The following is a 16,919-nucleotide window of genomic DNA, read 5'->3' on the forward strand; positions in this document are numbered from 1 at the left end:
GGAACTCAAAAATTTGCCAGAATTTTTTTACTTTTGAATTTAGAGTTTTTCGGTGGAAATTTATTCTTTTTTTTTTTTTTCCTAATATATAATATGTAATTTGTAATTCACAGAGTAAATAGCCTAGCATCATTTTTTCCTCTTGTGTCTTTGACTCTGGTTTAAATTTGGTCACCAGGTCTGACCTGTTGTGTCTGGATTAGAGTTGAGTCGGACTCTTACTCTGTGATTTGGTCGTTTTCTTGGTGAAATCCGTTCTGAACGATTCATAAATAAATAAACGATTAATCACGATTAAACCGATTAATTGTTTCAGCTGTGCTTTATATATATATATATATATATATATATACAGTACATACTGTATATATATATATATATATATATATATACTGTATATATGAACATATTGTACATTTTTCTTCCCTAACTGAACCTCCTCAGCTGCACATTGCTTTTAATTATTTTATTTTTTTTATAATTTCTCTGTACCTTGCAGTCTGTTGTTCATATTTTTATATTTTCTGTTACCTTAACTTTCTGCTGTGACATCTGAATTTCTCCTCTGCAGGACAATAAAGGATGTTTCTATTCTGTTCTAATATAAACTAAACTTACCTGTTAATATCTCTCTGAGTAAGTTTTTATAAATAATGGTTTAATAATCGACTGAAAAAAAATCACATGAAGCTTCTGACATCCAGTTTCACATCAGAGGTGAACAAAAGAGGGAGTCGGTTCACGTAGATGGCATCGAACGGGTTACCGTGGTGACCGCGTGTTTACGTCTGACTTGTCCCGTATCCCAACAGCAGCAGCAGCGCTGGCACTGGGAGCCAGTTTCCATGGCAACAGCCTTGATACCCGCTCCTCAAACGGACTGACGATGAGGCGGCGCAGCTCGCCGTGTGTGTGCCTGCGTTCCTGTTCATGTTGCCTCATTACCACGTCATGTTGTTGCTTTTTTTAAATTGTTGGCCTTGATGAAATGCAAGAGATTTTAAAAAATGTTTTTGAAAGTCTAACTCATTTTCAGATTTTCGTATTTTTGTTGTTTTTTTATACAGATTTATGTTTTGGTTGGTTATGAACTGGCTGCTGGTACAAAGGTTCAACTTCGGGTTGAACAGTTTGACACGTGGCTACCTTTACAAGCCTGTGGGTGTGTGTGTGTGTGTGTGTGTGTGTGTGTGTGTGTGTGTGTGTGTGTGTGATGATTTATGATACTTGTGTGAACGTCTGTTTGTGCATCTGCATGGGTCTCACGATACCAGGCGGTCTCACTTTCTGCATAAATGCAGCTGTTCGTCAATCATCCAGCTGCTACATCGGATGATTATCAACCAGACGATTGATAATTAAAGAAATTTAGCTTTAATTATCAATTAATTAATTTAGTTGAAAATTATTTAGCTATATTACTGGGGTATTTTCTTAACTTTTCAATATGGGGTGCTTTTTTTGTCACGTTTTTTGACCTTGAGAAAAATCCTGCTCCTTCCTAACATCACAGTTTGGTACCAAAGTACTTTAAGATAAACTTGTATGACAATTGAATTATTTTTATTTAAAGCAGAATAAAAATGAATTGCTTTCTGTTTTCTTGGCCAAATTTTTACCATTCTTGATTTGTGACCACAACAAAATCATTTCAAGGGCCAGAAACGGTCCCTGGACCACACTTTGGACACCTCTGATCTACAATCTGCTTTACTCTTGGGGATTCAAATCAGTGGGTCTAACAGCATCTCAGTTAGCATTGCGCCATATTTTAGCTTCCCAAGCTGCATTTTTTAGATCTAATCTGTTGTGAAAAATTGTAACTTGCATTCCACAGAAAAATCCACGAATAAGTAAATCCACATTATATTACAGAAATAGTTTTTAAAAGCTGCTATGATGATGAAAACCTTCTTGAATCCCTTCAGGATACAGTTTTTTTAAAACTTGTCAGCCATGTTCCGAAGTTTCTGATTGAATATTCCTCATAATCAGAGAAACGAGCCGCTTCTGGCTCGTGTTCAGTGCAGATTCTCCTCTTTTGCCAAGCGCAGAAATGTGCCACAGCTTGTGCTGGTGACACTGGAACAGAAAACATACGGACAAAGAGCCGCCTCTCACTTCATGCAGATGGACGCAGCGCACAAACAGCAAACAGAACATAATCTGACCCAATTGATTCGCTTTGGGGATTTTTTTCTTTGTTTCTATTTCACATTGAACTAAAATTAAAAAGTATTTCACAAATTTTTATTTTTTTTTTTCATTTTTTTCTCCAAAGAGTTTTTGCGGCGCTAGCGGCTCGTATTTTTTTCTACAGTAGGCAGACAGGAAGGAGGGTGAGGAGAGGGGGGAAGACATGCGGCAAAGGTCGTCGGGACCGGGAGTCGAACCCGCGACGTCCGCGTCGAGGACTAAGGCCTCCAAACGTGGGGCGTGCTAACCCTCTGCGCCACCACAGCACGCCCCCGTATTTCACAAATTTTAAAGGATTTTATTAAGAAATTATTATTTCTAGTGTTGATTCTACTTGTTGCAATAACTTTGGAAAAATATTTGGATTTTTGGGAAAAGTAGCTGCAGCATTTAAGTTTTATATATATAAAAAAGATTTACATGTTGAAACTTTTTTTTTTACAGTTTGCACTGTAAAAACTGTTGACAGCATATGAGACAGATAATCTATGAATAAATCTCCTCTGCTAACTGAAAACAACCAATCACAGCTAAGAGGCAGGTCTTAGCGCTGTCAATCACCCAAGTGGCGCTTCTCTCCATTTTGCTCTCTGCTATGATGCAGCTAGCATAACCTGTAGTGATAGCTAAGGTTAATTAGCATAGCCCCCAATAAATGGTTTTTCTGTAACTGTAAGTTGTCATGTACTTGCTGTACATTTAGCAGCGTGTACATGAGGTTGATAGACAGTGCTAAGACCCTCCCTCTGCCTCTGATTGGCTGCTTTTGGTTGGTTGCAGTTCATGTCTTCAGGCAGCAATACTACTGATGAATCTTTTCACAGTTTATCTGTCTCATAACAAAAAAAAAAAAAACGTCTTCAGCTTTAACTGAGAAATTAAAGCTGAAAACTTTAATTTCAAAGATGATTTTTTTAGCTGGTTTTGTTTTAAGAGTTGTTGCTGAAACTATGAAAATGAGACGGTGTCTTCAGTCAGAGCCTTTTTCAGAACCGCTGTAATACTGACTGCTACAGGAGATCCTTCCAGTTTTATCCAAGTTTCAATCATGTAGTTCAGTGGTGTCCAAACGTTTAGTTCTGGGCACCAAAACTGGCAAATTTAAACGACTGTTGGCACAAAAAATTTATGGAAATAAAAAGGCAAATATTATAATTGTGTATAAGTTTATATTTTATATAAGATATATAAGTTTATTGTGATTTTATTTTTTATTTTATGAAATCTGCATCTCTTTAAAGATCCACAACATCAAAATAGCTGCTGCCCTAATAAAAAAAAACAGTCATCTTGACCTTGACCATCTTTTTATTTTTATTTTTAATTTTTTAAAAATAATTTCTGACACGTATTCAGGGGCCAAAAAAACATTCCACACTTGGGGCCCCCTGATCTGGTTGATCTGAAGGGACGTTGAAGAATACAAAATGTATTCTTTGTTTTATGCAATCATTTCAGACCCACAGCATGATGCTGCCACCACCATGCTGGATGGTTGGTTCAGTGCCTTTAGGTATAAAAGCTGTCTCCAATATTCTTCACCAAATAACTCAATGTTTGCTTCCTCTGACCGTGAAAATGTGGCGTTTCGGAAACTTGGTGGTTCCTGACTAATTTAAATTCCTGTTTATGGTTCAAATAAACTTAAAAATAAGTAATTTACACCCACAAGAAGCGTCTCTGAAGCCAAATATGTAGAGGTGATGGAAATATGCAAAGCTGGCTTCACTTTGTGCAGCTGTTTTTCTCCCCTGTTTCGTCACAAACGCGTCCCGGGATTTTCAGAGAGCAGTCACGAGATCGAGGAGACGGTTATAAAGTCCTATCTCTCATGCTCACCATCTGATGCTTGGTACTCTCTGTGTGTGTGTGTGTGTGTGTGTGTGTGTGTGTGTGTGTGTGTGTGTGTGCAGGTTTTAGCAGCTATTAAACACAGAGTTAATCATCTGCAGCTCAGATTTTTTTATACCTGACAAAGTGAGCATTATCATCGCGGTGCAAATTATCTGCTCAACATGATGTGAAATAATCCTTTTTTTTAAAAGCTATTTTCAGTGGATAGTTTATTCTTCACAGATAAATAAAGTTGCTATATGTGAAGAAAGTATCTGTTGTATAAGCAACTCATAATGAATGGAGAAATTAAATATGTTTTATTTTCAGTAAACCTCACTGTATGTTAGTTAACCCTAACAAATGATTTAATTATTCCTTTTCGCATTGTTGTGAAAGTCTGAACTTTTTTGCAAAATTAAGTTTTTTATTTCTTAACCATTTCTCCTCTGATTTCTGCTGACGCTCTCTGGTTTGAACGAGTTTCTGTGACTGAATAAAGACAATTTGTGTCTCTAAAATAAGTTAACTTTATTAATCTAGCACATTTTCAGCAGGATCGCGGTTCAAAGTGCTTTACATCATAAAAACATCACAAAATAACCAATTATTAAACAAGCAATAAATATTACATTTTGTCAAATCATCAAGCAAATATTCATCAATATGTTGGTCAATGTTTCAGTTATCATTAATCAAAAGCAACTCTAATGTTTTTTTAGTTTAGATTTTTGACTGTTTTGCGTTTCCTCGGAGTTTGTTCCAGATTTGTGGTGCATAGAAGCTGAATGCTGCGTCTCTGTCGTTGGTTCTGGTTCTGATGCAGAATGCAAAAATAAACGCTGGATGAGTTTCTCTGGAACTTGCAGAGACATTAGTTCTTTAATCCTGGAAATGTTCTCCAGATGACAGAAGGCTGATTTTGTAACCATCGTTATGTGACTCTGAAGGTTCAGATCAGAGTTCATCGCTAGATAAATTAAGGTCTTAAATGTTTTAAATTCATTTAAAAATGAAAGTTGACCTTAAATTTTGTCATATCGCGACAATTTAATCATCTTTATTGCATTCTGTGATTTGAAGTGGTTGCGGCTATCGCTAAATAGCAGTCGATATACCTTGCTAGCTAGCTAGCTTTTTATGTCTATTTTGAGTGAAAAAATTTTGCAAGTTGGATGGCCGACGTTTGTTTTTGCCAACGGCTCATTTCTGCTGCTAAATTGTACGATGCTAGGCGCAAAACCCCCCAAAACTGTAAGCTAGGTGCTACATGGGTTCAGAGAGACATACGGCGCCTTGCGAAAGTATTCGGCCCCCTTGAACTTTTCACCCTTTTGCCGCTTTTCAGGCTTCAAACACAAAGATCTAAAATTTTAATTATTTTGTGAAGAATCAACAACAAGTAGGACACAATCGTGAGGTGGAACAAAATTTATTGGATATTTTAAACTTTTTTAACAAATTAAAAACTGCAAAGCGGGGTGTGCAATATTATTCGGCCCCTTTACTTTCAATGCAGCAAACTCGTTACCCAAAAATTCAATTAAGACACTATATTGATACCAAAGGAAATTTAAACATTTACTTTAAATGAAATCCCTTATATTTATAGTTTTTTCTGTCTTAAGTTCCTTCAAAGTGGCATTATAAAGGTCTTAAAAAGTTTTAAATGTCTGTAGCCGACTGAAATGAATCAAACTGTAATAATACAAACAGACTCTGCGGTTGATCCAAAACATCAGTTTTTTTTCTTAGTGCTGCTGCCTCAGTGGTTGCACATCTGAGCTCTTTGAAATCATCTATCTGCTGTTTATTGAGGCTTCTCTGCATGTTTGATCCAATTGGATTTTTGCCCACATGCTGCACTGACCTTGAGGTCCGCCTACCGGTCATGAATATTTATGACTGCAAGCGTTTATGCAGAAAACTGAGACAATGCAGCGTAGCGATTGGAGTCAGACGGATGGAGTTCCTGCAGGCTGCATCGATCCCTGGCTGGTTGCAGGAAAAACTCGCTCCGTCTTCTGCAGCAGATAAAGAAACTTCCCGGGTTTATGAACATTTCTGCAGCTTTAACTGCGACTTTAAACCGACTTCATCCAGGGAAACATTTTCTCACTGCAAACAACTTCTGTCTTGCATAATATATCACAAACTCTCCAGCTGTTGTAAACTATTAATAAAATGAATGAATGAATTATTTTATTAATTATTCTGATGAATAAGCTACCGTAGTAATGTAATAAAAATTTATGTTTTGCAGCAGTTACTGAAGCTAGTTAAAGTTTATTTATCTCACATTCACAGGTTAAATACCATTATTTATGTTTAAATAACTGTTTGAAAAGGAGTTAGGCAGAATCATAAACTAATTTGATCCAACACCGTTTCTTTTATATGTTTTACCCAACACATTATTCTGTACTTAAGGAAGAAGAAAACAAAATAAAACAGTAAAAGAAACATGAGAGAAAATGCTTGTAAAAAAAACAATTAATTTCCCTTTTCAAATAAAAAACATTTTATTGCTTAAAATGTAAAGTGATTCAAATATTACTTTTAGTCTCAAGTTTTTAAGTGCAAAAATATGAGTAATAAAACATTTCACATTATCTTTAAATTAAAAATCAAAGTTGCATTAAGAGATTTTTAAACACTGGCTTTCATGTTACATTTCACATACAGTCTCAGGTATGAAGTATGAAAAAAACAGATAAGGAATCAAACTTTGACAAATTTTTCAATACATTTAAGTCCTGAAACAGTGAAATGTGACTAATGTGGGGAAAAAGGACGTCGGGAAGGGAAAGCACTTTTTCACACCAACGAACGAATTAAACATGAAGAAGACAAAGCAAAGCACATCTGCAGGTTTTCATTTGTTTTCTGATTCACCCTCATTGATCATCTGTTGTTGTTCATCTATTTATTCATTTGTAGTAGATAAATCTGACATTTCTGATAGAAGTAACTTTCATTACTTAAAGGATTTTATTATGCATTAGTATCACATAAAATTTACTTCTTTTTTTTTTTTTAGCTTTTCATCATGTTAAAGTTATTTCCTCATCAAAAACATACCTGATTCTGTAATTCATGTTTGAGAAATCCTTCAATCTCCATGGCAACCATTCAGCTGCAAAACCCCTGGGTGGACCTAGCCCCGCCTTTGAGGTGCAGCTCCTCCCCCACTCAGCTCCTTCAGACTAGCCAGCAGCTTTTAGCAAACACCTGGTGCATTTGCTGAGCTCATTATAGGAGCTACTTGTTAGAGCAACGCTGGTAGAAACGTGAAGGGTTAAAGAGGAGCCATGTTGGAATGAGTTTCAGAAAGAGCAGGAACTTCTTAAAGAGACAGAGTCCAATTTCAATTTATGCTTATAACCTTTTTCTGTAACATGTGTCTGGGAAACACATAGAAACAGAATATTTAAGCATCCTGGATGTTTCTGCGCAGAGCAGTCTGGCCTGGTTCACATATGTTTGGTTTGTTTACGTCTTGCAGGCGGTTTAATCGTTTTAACACTCGCGCCGTCCGTGTTGCGTGAGCCCAAAAGGCTGCAGCGTCCTGCAGGCCGATACAGGAATATTCTGCCTGTTAAGTGTTTAGTCACAGCATGATTCAACGGCGCGTGCTCAGAATGGGACTTTTCTCCAGTTTTACCACTATTATCCCCACACAAATCATCCTCTATGTCATATAAAAATATACTTTACTACAAGCTTTCTTCCTAACATCAATGTTGGAAATATAAACACCAGGTGATGATACTTAATTAGAAGCTGTATTACTGTTAGTTGCTTTTATTCCCTAAATTCACCTTCTGCCCTGTGGATTATTGTAATAACGTTCTTTTTTTTTTCTATTTTGTGCTTGTTGTTTATAGGCATTTCTGCTTTCTGTAATAAATAATCATTTGGATTAGTTTATTTAAATTTTGAGTGTTTGACATTTACAGCATATAGTGATCCTTCCTCCTGTCACTTTTTATTTTTCAATCTTGACTGTTTCTAGTTTTATTGCTGAATTTTACACCTTTATGTCCCACTAAGCTTTTTTTACTCAAGCAAATTAATCCATGTTATTTTTCTGTTTAAACTGTTTATTGATATTTTGTGAAGTTGCCCAACTTTGAAGTTCACATGAAAGCAAACATTTGCTGTTAAGTGACAAACCTCAGCTTTTTATAACAGGAGGTCATAAATCTGATTCTAAGAAATTGGGCTGGATGACCTTTCATGACCTCTGGAAACATTTATTAATACATTTAAAATGATAGCGGCACAAATTAAAATTTTTGCAGGTCAATGTTCAACACCAATTTTGTTAAATTTGAAGAAGGTGGTGAGGTCGACTTGATTCAGGTGCTCAGCTGTGTTTTTGTTTTCCTGATTCCAGATGTTCACTGGCCTCCCGAAGCACACGCCGCCTCCAGCCTCCCCCGCCGCCGCCGCCACCGCCTCGGACCAAGGCAGCATCGCACAAACCGCAGTTCCCACAATCCCTCGGGGACACCTGGTCGTCGGCTCCAGGCAACAGCTCCGGATCCTCACCCCAGTGGGCAGCACATCAACGGCCAATCACTGTGCGGCGGTCGGCCTGCACGCCGCCAGGTCCCATGCCTCCTTGAATGAGGAAGATGAGGGAGGAGGTGGGGGCAGGGTGAAGAAGAAACGAAAGAAAAAGGACAAGAGGCAGTGGGAGAAAGTCGAAGCCGAAGAGGAGGAGAAGGAGAGCAGCAAACCAAAGAGACAAAAGGAGGAGAAGGAGACGACTGTGCTGACGCTGAGGAGGAGCAAAGAGCCGAAGGAGGGCAAGGAGAGGAAGGAGCGGCGCACCAAGGGGAAGGGCAGCCGGAAGGAGAGCGGTGCAGATCCCAGAAATGCGGCAGGTGGGAAAACCTCGGAGCCGCCTGCGGCTTCTGGACCGGTTCCAGTCCCGGTCAAAATTCCTGGGAAAAGAGGTCGGAAACCGAAGGTTAAGGTCCTCCCTCCTGTGCCGGCGAACCAAGGTTCGTAGAAACATCCAAAATGGCTTCAATTTTATTAATGCGTTTAGGTTGCAGCTACAGTTGAACAATAAATCAATAATATCTGATGGAATAATCAATAATCGGGCATGCTGTGGTGGCGTAGGGGATAGCGCGACCCACGTTTGGAGGCCTTGAGTCCTCGACGCTGCCGTCGCGGGTTCGATTGCCGCATGTCTTCCCCTCTTTCCTTCCCCCTTTCCTGTCAGCCTACTTCCATATAAGGGACACTAGAGCTCACAAAAAAAACCCTGGAGGGGTAAAAAAGAAAAAGAATAATCAATAATTTCACTGAATGCTGATCCAAAGCTGCAAAGCATTCTGGGAGAGGTAGACAGAGGAGTAAGGCTTTAGCCGCTCAACCTCTCACTGCTAAGTAATCTAGGTTGGTGGAATCAGCTAACTCACTAATCGTTTCGTTACTTAGCAACTCATTCAATCTTTGGTTACCTAGCAACAGCTGTGTAGAGGGAAAACTGTGGATAAAACTGGGAAAGGTCACGGCAGTGTTTGGCAGTATTTCAGATATTCAGATATTTAAAACAAAAAAAGAGATAAATAATTATCTACATCTACTGACATGAAATTCTTATATTGTAATTAGCGCCGGAAAAATCAAAACCATAAATATTGCATCTGATTATTCGTCAGATATAATATTCAACAATTTCCACTGAACTCTGATCCAGAACAGCAAAGCATTCTGGGAAGGAAGCAGAGGAAAGACTCATCCTCTCATGACTAGCTAAGCTATGTTGGTGGCATCAACTAACTCTGTCACTCTTTGGTTGCCTAGCAACAACCTGCTGAGTAACTTGCGCAGCAGCAGTTTCAGGTTTTGCTACTGTGCCTCATAACTGACAAAAAATAAAGAATATCGTGGAGAGAAAACTGGATAAAACAGGAAAGGTCACGCCACCAGTCTGACAGTATTTCAGGTATTTAAATAAAAAAACTAATCAATAATTATTGATATCGACTGATATGAAACGCTTACATCGTCATTTTTCAGCCATGCCATCCAGCCCTAGTTGCAGGGTTTTGTGCAGGTTCTTGAAATCCTTGGAAGTGTTTAAATTTCAATTTTCTTGTTTTTGTTTAGTCAGAATAACCAAATTTTTTTCTATCTGCTAATTAGCAGAAAACTTGGCAAGGACATTTTTTAGATTTATTTTTTTTGTTGTAACTTTTGAGTGTCATTTACCATTACCATTATAATTTACCTTAACATGACTTATTTGGACTGTTTCAATGTAATGAATGTTTATTATTCTTAACATCTCAATGACTTATTGATCGCCGTATATTTTTTATGTTAAACAATGTTACTGAAATTAGGGAATTTCTTGCTAAGTTAATATTTTGTTCTCAGACCAGTCAGGTGTACTGGGTGTATTTGAGGGACATTTCAAAACCTAATATTTTGTTTTATTTTACTTTACCTAGAATGTAGATTACTATGAAATGTTTTAAATTGGCGACATGCTCCTCAAACTCAGCTAATTCAAAATTAGAAATTCAAATTACAGCATCTCCAGGCCAAAAACAGATTTTATTGGACTAACGAGTGTCCCAACCGTCTTTCTGTTTTCCACTCTTGCAGCAGGGCCTCAAGTAAACAACAGCCAGGCCGCCCAGATCCACGGGAAGAGTCATGGCCAGGCCAACAGCAAGACTGCAGCCCCCACGGCGCCAAAGCAGAGGGGCCGCAAACCCAAGTAAGAACAACCACAAGCTTGGAAAAGCAGAATCAAGCTGTATGACTCAAATAACCAACAAAGGGCACAACTGGAAAGGTTGGTTTCAGGTGCTTCCAGGGCTTCAGAGTGAAGCTGGTGACACATGGCGCATTTATAGCTCAGTCTGCTGCATTTCGCTTTCATAAACTCATTATAATGATATTTACATCTAGTTAAAAGCAAATTATCCTCTTGCTTAAATAAGACAGGTCGTAGTGAGCCTGTCACAATAAGAAGTATGTCAATGAATCGCATGATAAATGAAAATGAGTGTGATAATTAAAAACTCCTGCCCTTTTTGAAGCTCCATCTCCAGGACGTCGTCACAACATGGCTCCTCTATTAACCCTTTAACGACGCCTTTACCAGCATTTCACTGAGAAGTACTGTAGCTCCTATAGTGAGCTCAGCTGATACGCACTTCAAACAGGTGTTTGCTAATTGCTGCTGGCTAGTCTCAAGGAGCTGAGTTGGGGAGGAGCTGCACCTCGTGGGCGGGGCTAGGTCCACCCAGGGGTTTTGCACAACTCAATGGTTACTATGGAGATAAAAGGATTTCTCAAACATGTGTGAAAGAATGAAAGCAACACTCCAGGTATGTTTTTGATGACAGAATAACATGATGTAAAAGTTTATTTTTACATTTTACTACCCCTTTAAGAGAGCAATATTCAGTGTGCGAAACCTAAAGTCGCTGTCAAAAGCCACAAACATTGACAGTTTTTGCCATGCTTGATTGTAATGCAGCAGTCTCCCAACCAATCCCTACATTGACAGTCTTAAATTTGACTTGCTAAAACCTGCAGATACCCCTTTATTAGAAACTTCACTGATACTGAAAATACCAAACTTTAAGTATATTTTCTTCACTCAAAAAAGTGTTATTGACAGAGCTTCGGTGTGGTGCATTCAGTGATCAGAAAAGGATCAGATTTCTGAGTTTTTTGGTCAGTCAGTTCCTGTCACTAGCCTAATTCCTCGACTTTAAAGGAAACTTAAAGGAGCCAAACTCCTGAGCAGAACCCATCCTGCATAAAATCGTGAACTGGCTCTGAATGTAGATGCAGATTTTACAGCAGGTAAATTAAACTGCTCAGAACATCATTAAACTCATCAGAGACTATTATGGTCTGTCTTTAGAGCGCCCGAAGGATCCTAAAAGATGCAACCAACCCGGTTCAGCCAGCTGCTGCCTGCTAACAGATTTAGGAGCTGTTTGTTTCCTCAGGCTACAGAAACTAATATTTGTACAACTTCATTAGGTTTTACACCTTGGATTTGAGAGTGTCGACTCTTTAACAACCTATAATCATGATATGACTAATCTTATCACGAGCAGAGAGGAAGGTTCAAGCATGAAAGACAGTAATGAAGGAAAAATAAAGGAATGAAAGCAAAGCAAACCTCAGAGAATAAAGTGAAGAGATCTGGCCACCAGCTCACGTCTGCATGGTTAACAATCACCACAACTTAGCAACTTTGCTGCCATATTTACACAAAAAATATATATATATCAGTAAGCAGTCTGCAAGTCCTTTGAAAAGTCTTAAATTCAGGTCTTAAAAGTTTTAAATTGATCCATCTAAAACTAAGGCTTTAAAATGTCTTAAATTAGCATATTTAAGGCCAAATGCAGGTTGGCCTTAAATATGCTAATCACAGGTCTTAAATTTTATTGTGGCAGGACTATTTGAACTCGTACGTAGTTTTTCTTGCGAAACTTTTGTATCAGACAAAAGTTTGACTCGTGTTCTGTGACGTGAGGCAGTCAGTAACTAGCTGCTAATATACTCCTGTTAGCTAGCTGGCTAACTAGCTAACAGGAGTATATTAGCTCAATTATTATTATTATTATTATTATTATTTACATGTTTTTTTGGGTTTTTTTTAAATGTTATTCTAGTTAACTCAGCTTTTTGGAAATAACTTAATGTTTTTTGGGAAAGGAGTCGGTTTAGAAACCTCCAGAATGTAACGAGCCGTTACCTAGCAACCGCCAGCCAGGCCCAGTCCGTTACCTAGCAACCCAGCAAAGTTCCAGAACATTTGGTCAAATGTTTAAAAATGCATCTGTGCTATTATTTATATAAAATTTAAATTAAATTTAAATTTGAAGAATGACTTGCATACCAAAACAAACTCAAAAATTGAAACTGTACTGGATGGTTTATAGATGGATTACCTCCACACCCCAACTATAATAACAATACTGTTTCATTTTGAGTTAGGGTTAAGGTAAGGAAATGTAATTTCATTTATGTAGCACATTTTCAGCAACAAGGCAAATCAAAGTTAGCTGAAAATGCTCAGAGTGGTGAGTCTCGTTTCTTCTTTCTCATCCCAGCTTTTGAACTGAAAACCAAGCTAAATATTTAGATTTACGCTCTTATTTAACTTTCCGGTTGTGAATCAATGCTGTTGTTCCTTCAGAGACCCAGGTGCGGCGCCACTGGAGAAGAAGAAGAAAGGGAAGAGGAGAAACCAGGACCTGGCCGTCCAGGAGGGGGCGGAGAGCGACGACGCCACCTCAACGTCGGCGCTCAACATGGGAGGCGACGACAGCCAGGACCCCCTGGACAACGCTGTGAGTTCAGGAGGAATACACAAATTAACACTACACAACAAAATGCATAAAGTAAAACTAAACAATAAACTAAAAAAAAATATTCCAAAGTCAAGTTTTATGACTTTTTGTAACCTGTTTCTAGTGTTGGTCAAGTTACTTGGAAATACTGAATTGGTTACTAATAGACTGGTCACAATAAGCAATTAATCAATTAATGGCATGATAAATTAAAACAAGCTTAATCACTTCCATTTGTGTCATTTAGTGTTTTTTCTTTTTTACCAATAACTGTGTAATAAACGTCTTCAATCTGGTGCTTTGGTTTCACCTAGGCCTTTTAGTTGAATTGTGCCAGAATTTATTACAATAAACTATAATATTGTTGTTTTGAGACCATTTTCAAGTAATATAATGGTAATGGCGCCATAATGCCAGAACATTTTATACTCAAAGATCAATAAACTTAGAATCCTAATGAACATTTAACACTAGAACTGGAAGAAATGTTAAATATCCAAAATAAATAAAACAACAAATAAAATGATTTATAAAGCCCAAAACACCAAACTGAAGACTTTAGTCGTCCAGTTTTTGGTAAAAAGAGACAAAAGAGAAAAACGATAAATCATGCAAATGGAAACCATCGAGTTTATTTGAATTTATTATGTGGTTAATTGATTTAATGCTTATTGCAACATGCTTACATTTTTTGTAGGACAATTTTGTTTACAGGGACTTCATAATTCATTTTATTTGTTGTTTTGTTTATTTATTCATACCATGATCAAGGAACCTTTGAAAGGCTGAAGGAGCTGTGTCCAGTAAGTGTTTTTGAATTAGCTTTATTTGTTTTGTCCTCGGCCCGTTCTGCAGAAGCGGCGTTCGGGTCGACAGGTCAAAAGGAGGAAGTACAACGAAGACTTGGACTTCAAGGTGGTGGACGACGACGGAGAGACGATCGCCGTTCTGGGAGCCGGACGCATCTCGGCGCTCAACGCTACAGCTCTGGCATGGCAGGCAGAAGTACGACACCGCTCACACTTCTGGTCCGGTCCGGAAACATCTGCCTGGAAAAAACTAAACGATTAGGGCTGTTGTAAACAAATATTTTAGTAATCGAGTAATCTATCAATTATTCTTTCAATTAATCGAGTAATCGGATAAAAAAATTGATAAAATAAAATATTGGTAAATCTGGCACAACACCAGTGTTACTATCGGATATCAATATCGGTCCAATTTTTAATATTTGAGCTTCCCTAACAGTTACTTTTCTGTAGTTTAGAAAACTAACCTGTAATAATAATAGATCACTTTCTAAGTTAACCTGAAGTTATACAAAAATCTGAAATTATATTAAATTTAATAATAAAGAGGCAGGCTCACAAATACGCTTATAAAAAATGTCTATGCTCCAGCTTTTAGTTTATGTATTCATCTCTATGTTTATGTTTAATAGATGAACTCTCACCTTGCCCCATACCGGTCAAGCTTTGGGTTTGAGAATACGGGAAATGTCGCCTGGAGTTGGGATGGTGGGGATGAGGGGGGCAGGCGAACGAAAGATGGGGGTAGAGGGGAGCAAATAGACCAGGGGACTGACGAACGTAAGTCTGGGGGGAAAGACGACCGGTAGACCAGGAGACGAACGTAAGACAAACATATTGCAGGATTTTTACGGCACCTTCGTTCATCACACTCAGAAACTCGTCTACCAGCCATGAACCGCCATGACGCTCCGCCAGCCGTTTGTTCAGACCAGGATGATATGAAATTTATTGTGCGGTTCGTCCGTAAAGCTACACTTACACTGTAACCATCAGCTACTCAGCCGCCCGCCGGGTTCAGTCTATCAGCTCACCTGTATTAATACCTGCAGCTCTTCCTGCCCTTCGCTCTGAACCAGCAGCTCCAGGAGGAGAAAGGCTGCCGTACTCCAGGCATGGCGCCAGTCATTTTAAAGATGCTTATTGGTTCCCAAAAAACGATGAAAACCCGGATATTATCATGGATCAATAAAATCCCCACGGGCCGAACTTGAAAATTGGACATTATGCCACTAACACTTAGCTTTCGTCAACAACTCAGAGGAGGAAGTCAGAGCTCCGCGCAACGCAAATAATGTCCCGGCCAGAACACGGTGCGCTAAATAATAAAACATAAATTAACGAAGCTTCGAGGCAGGTACATTTTCCTCAAGGAATTTTAATAATCGAGGAACTGGAACCATTCCAGGAATCGTGTCAGCCCTAAAAAGATTCATCCTGGTTTTGGATTTTAATGGTTTAAATGTTTCTAGTTGTTTTCTACAGTTTATTATATGGTTCTTCCTTATTTCTGCCGTTTGAATGTAGTTTTATTGTTTCTGTGTCTCAGGAACCTCCAGAGGACGAGGCCAACATCATCGAGAAAATTCTGGCTGTCAGAAAAATGAAGAAAGAGGTAAAAAATAAATCTACCTTTACTTAAAATCCTGAATACATCCAGATTTTGAATTACTTTTATGTCAGAAATAATGTTTATTGATTTTCCTAAGAATGTGCATTTAATTTGTCTCTTTAGACTTCATCAGAGGACCAAACAGAGGACATGGAGGAGTTTTATGTCAAATACAGAAATTTGTGAGTCTCTTTATCAACTTTTGATTTTGTTCAATATTAAAAACAAATATCCCGATTTATGGTTTATTTATCTACTTCTGCTGACTTAATTTACTGCACTCTATTAAGAAAGTATTAAAAACCCGCGTTTAAGGATATTTAACTACATACCAGTGGGGGTTTGTGCCTTTGAGTAAGTTTATTTTTGCTTTATATTTGAGAAAATCCAAAATAAATCCAAACTTCTTCAGATTTAATAAATATTAAAATATTTGTTTAATGATTCAACTAAGAAACAGAGAAAATGCCAGTTAAAATGATTATTTTTTTCTATGTTACCCCTCCAGGGGGTCTTTTGTGGGCTCTAGTGTCCCTTAAATGACAGTAGCCTGACAGGAAAGGGAGAAGAACAGGAGGGAAGACATGCAGTAAATATCGTCGGGTCCGGGAATCGAACCCGCGACAGCCGCGTCGAGGACTCAAGGCCTCCAAACATGGGTCGCACTGTCCCCTACGCCACCACGGCACGCCCCAGTTAAAATTATTCTTGAAAGGACATGACATTCATGAATATCAAACACTAATCCAGTTGTGTCCAAAGTGCGGCTCGTGGGCCGTTTGCGGCCCTTGAAGTGATATTTTGCGGTCCTCGACTTCCAACCAAAATCAGTACAGATTTGCTTTTCCACCTGGAGGTTGATGCAGTAAAAAAATTTCACTTTCAAAAAAGAAACAGACAACACAAAGTCTAAAATCACAAAGTATAAATTTTTTAATCAACCATTTTTCTTGCTTTGTAGAATAAACATAAAAAAGTTTAAAACATGGTTTTTAGTTTTTTTTTGTCTCAGATCTGAAATGTTTTACGCTTCTCGTTTTCTGCACAATTCAGACTTTTTCACTTTCTTAGTTTTTCTTTAAGAAAGTGAAAACATCCGTTTTAGCTCCCGAAGTA

At 38.1% G+C, this 16,919-nt stretch overlaps 1 protein-coding gene across 6 annotated transcripts in view; it reads left to right on the forward strand.

The window, feature by feature from the left end:
* The window catches only part of chd6 (chromodomain helicase DNA binding protein 6), a 65,740-nt gene that overhangs the window by 14,721 nt on the left and 34,100 nt on the right, over nucleotides 1–16,919 (forward strand). For 5 of the 6 annotated variants that reach the window (XM_032549222.1, XM_032549228.1, XM_032549226.1 and 2 more), the window contains exons 3-8: nucleotides 8,429–9,041; nucleotides 10,663–10,777; nucleotides 13,229–13,382; nucleotides 14,238–14,387; nucleotides 15,741–15,806; nucleotides 15,927–15,985. In XM_032549222.1, the coding sequence (XP_032405113.1) occupies nucleotides 8,429–9,041; nucleotides 10,663–10,777; nucleotides 13,229–13,382; nucleotides 14,238–14,387; nucleotides 15,741–15,806; nucleotides 15,927–15,985 (1,157 nt within the window). The remainder of the gene's footprint in view (nucleotides 1–8,428; nucleotides 9,042–10,662; nucleotides 10,778–13,228; nucleotides 13,383–14,237; nucleotides 14,388–15,740; nucleotides 15,807–15,926; nucleotides 15,986–16,919) is intronic. The other variant, XM_032549227.1, reaches the window with a different exon arrangement.

The sequence above is a fragment of the Xiphophorus hellerii genome, chromosome 20 (assembly GCF_003331165.1).
Source record: "Xiphophorus hellerii strain 12219 chromosome 20, Xiphophorus_hellerii-4.1, whole genome shotgun sequence".
NCBI classification, from domain to species: domain Eukaryota; kingdom Metazoa; phylum Chordata; class Actinopteri; order Cyprinodontiformes; family Poeciliidae; genus Xiphophorus; species Xiphophorus hellerii.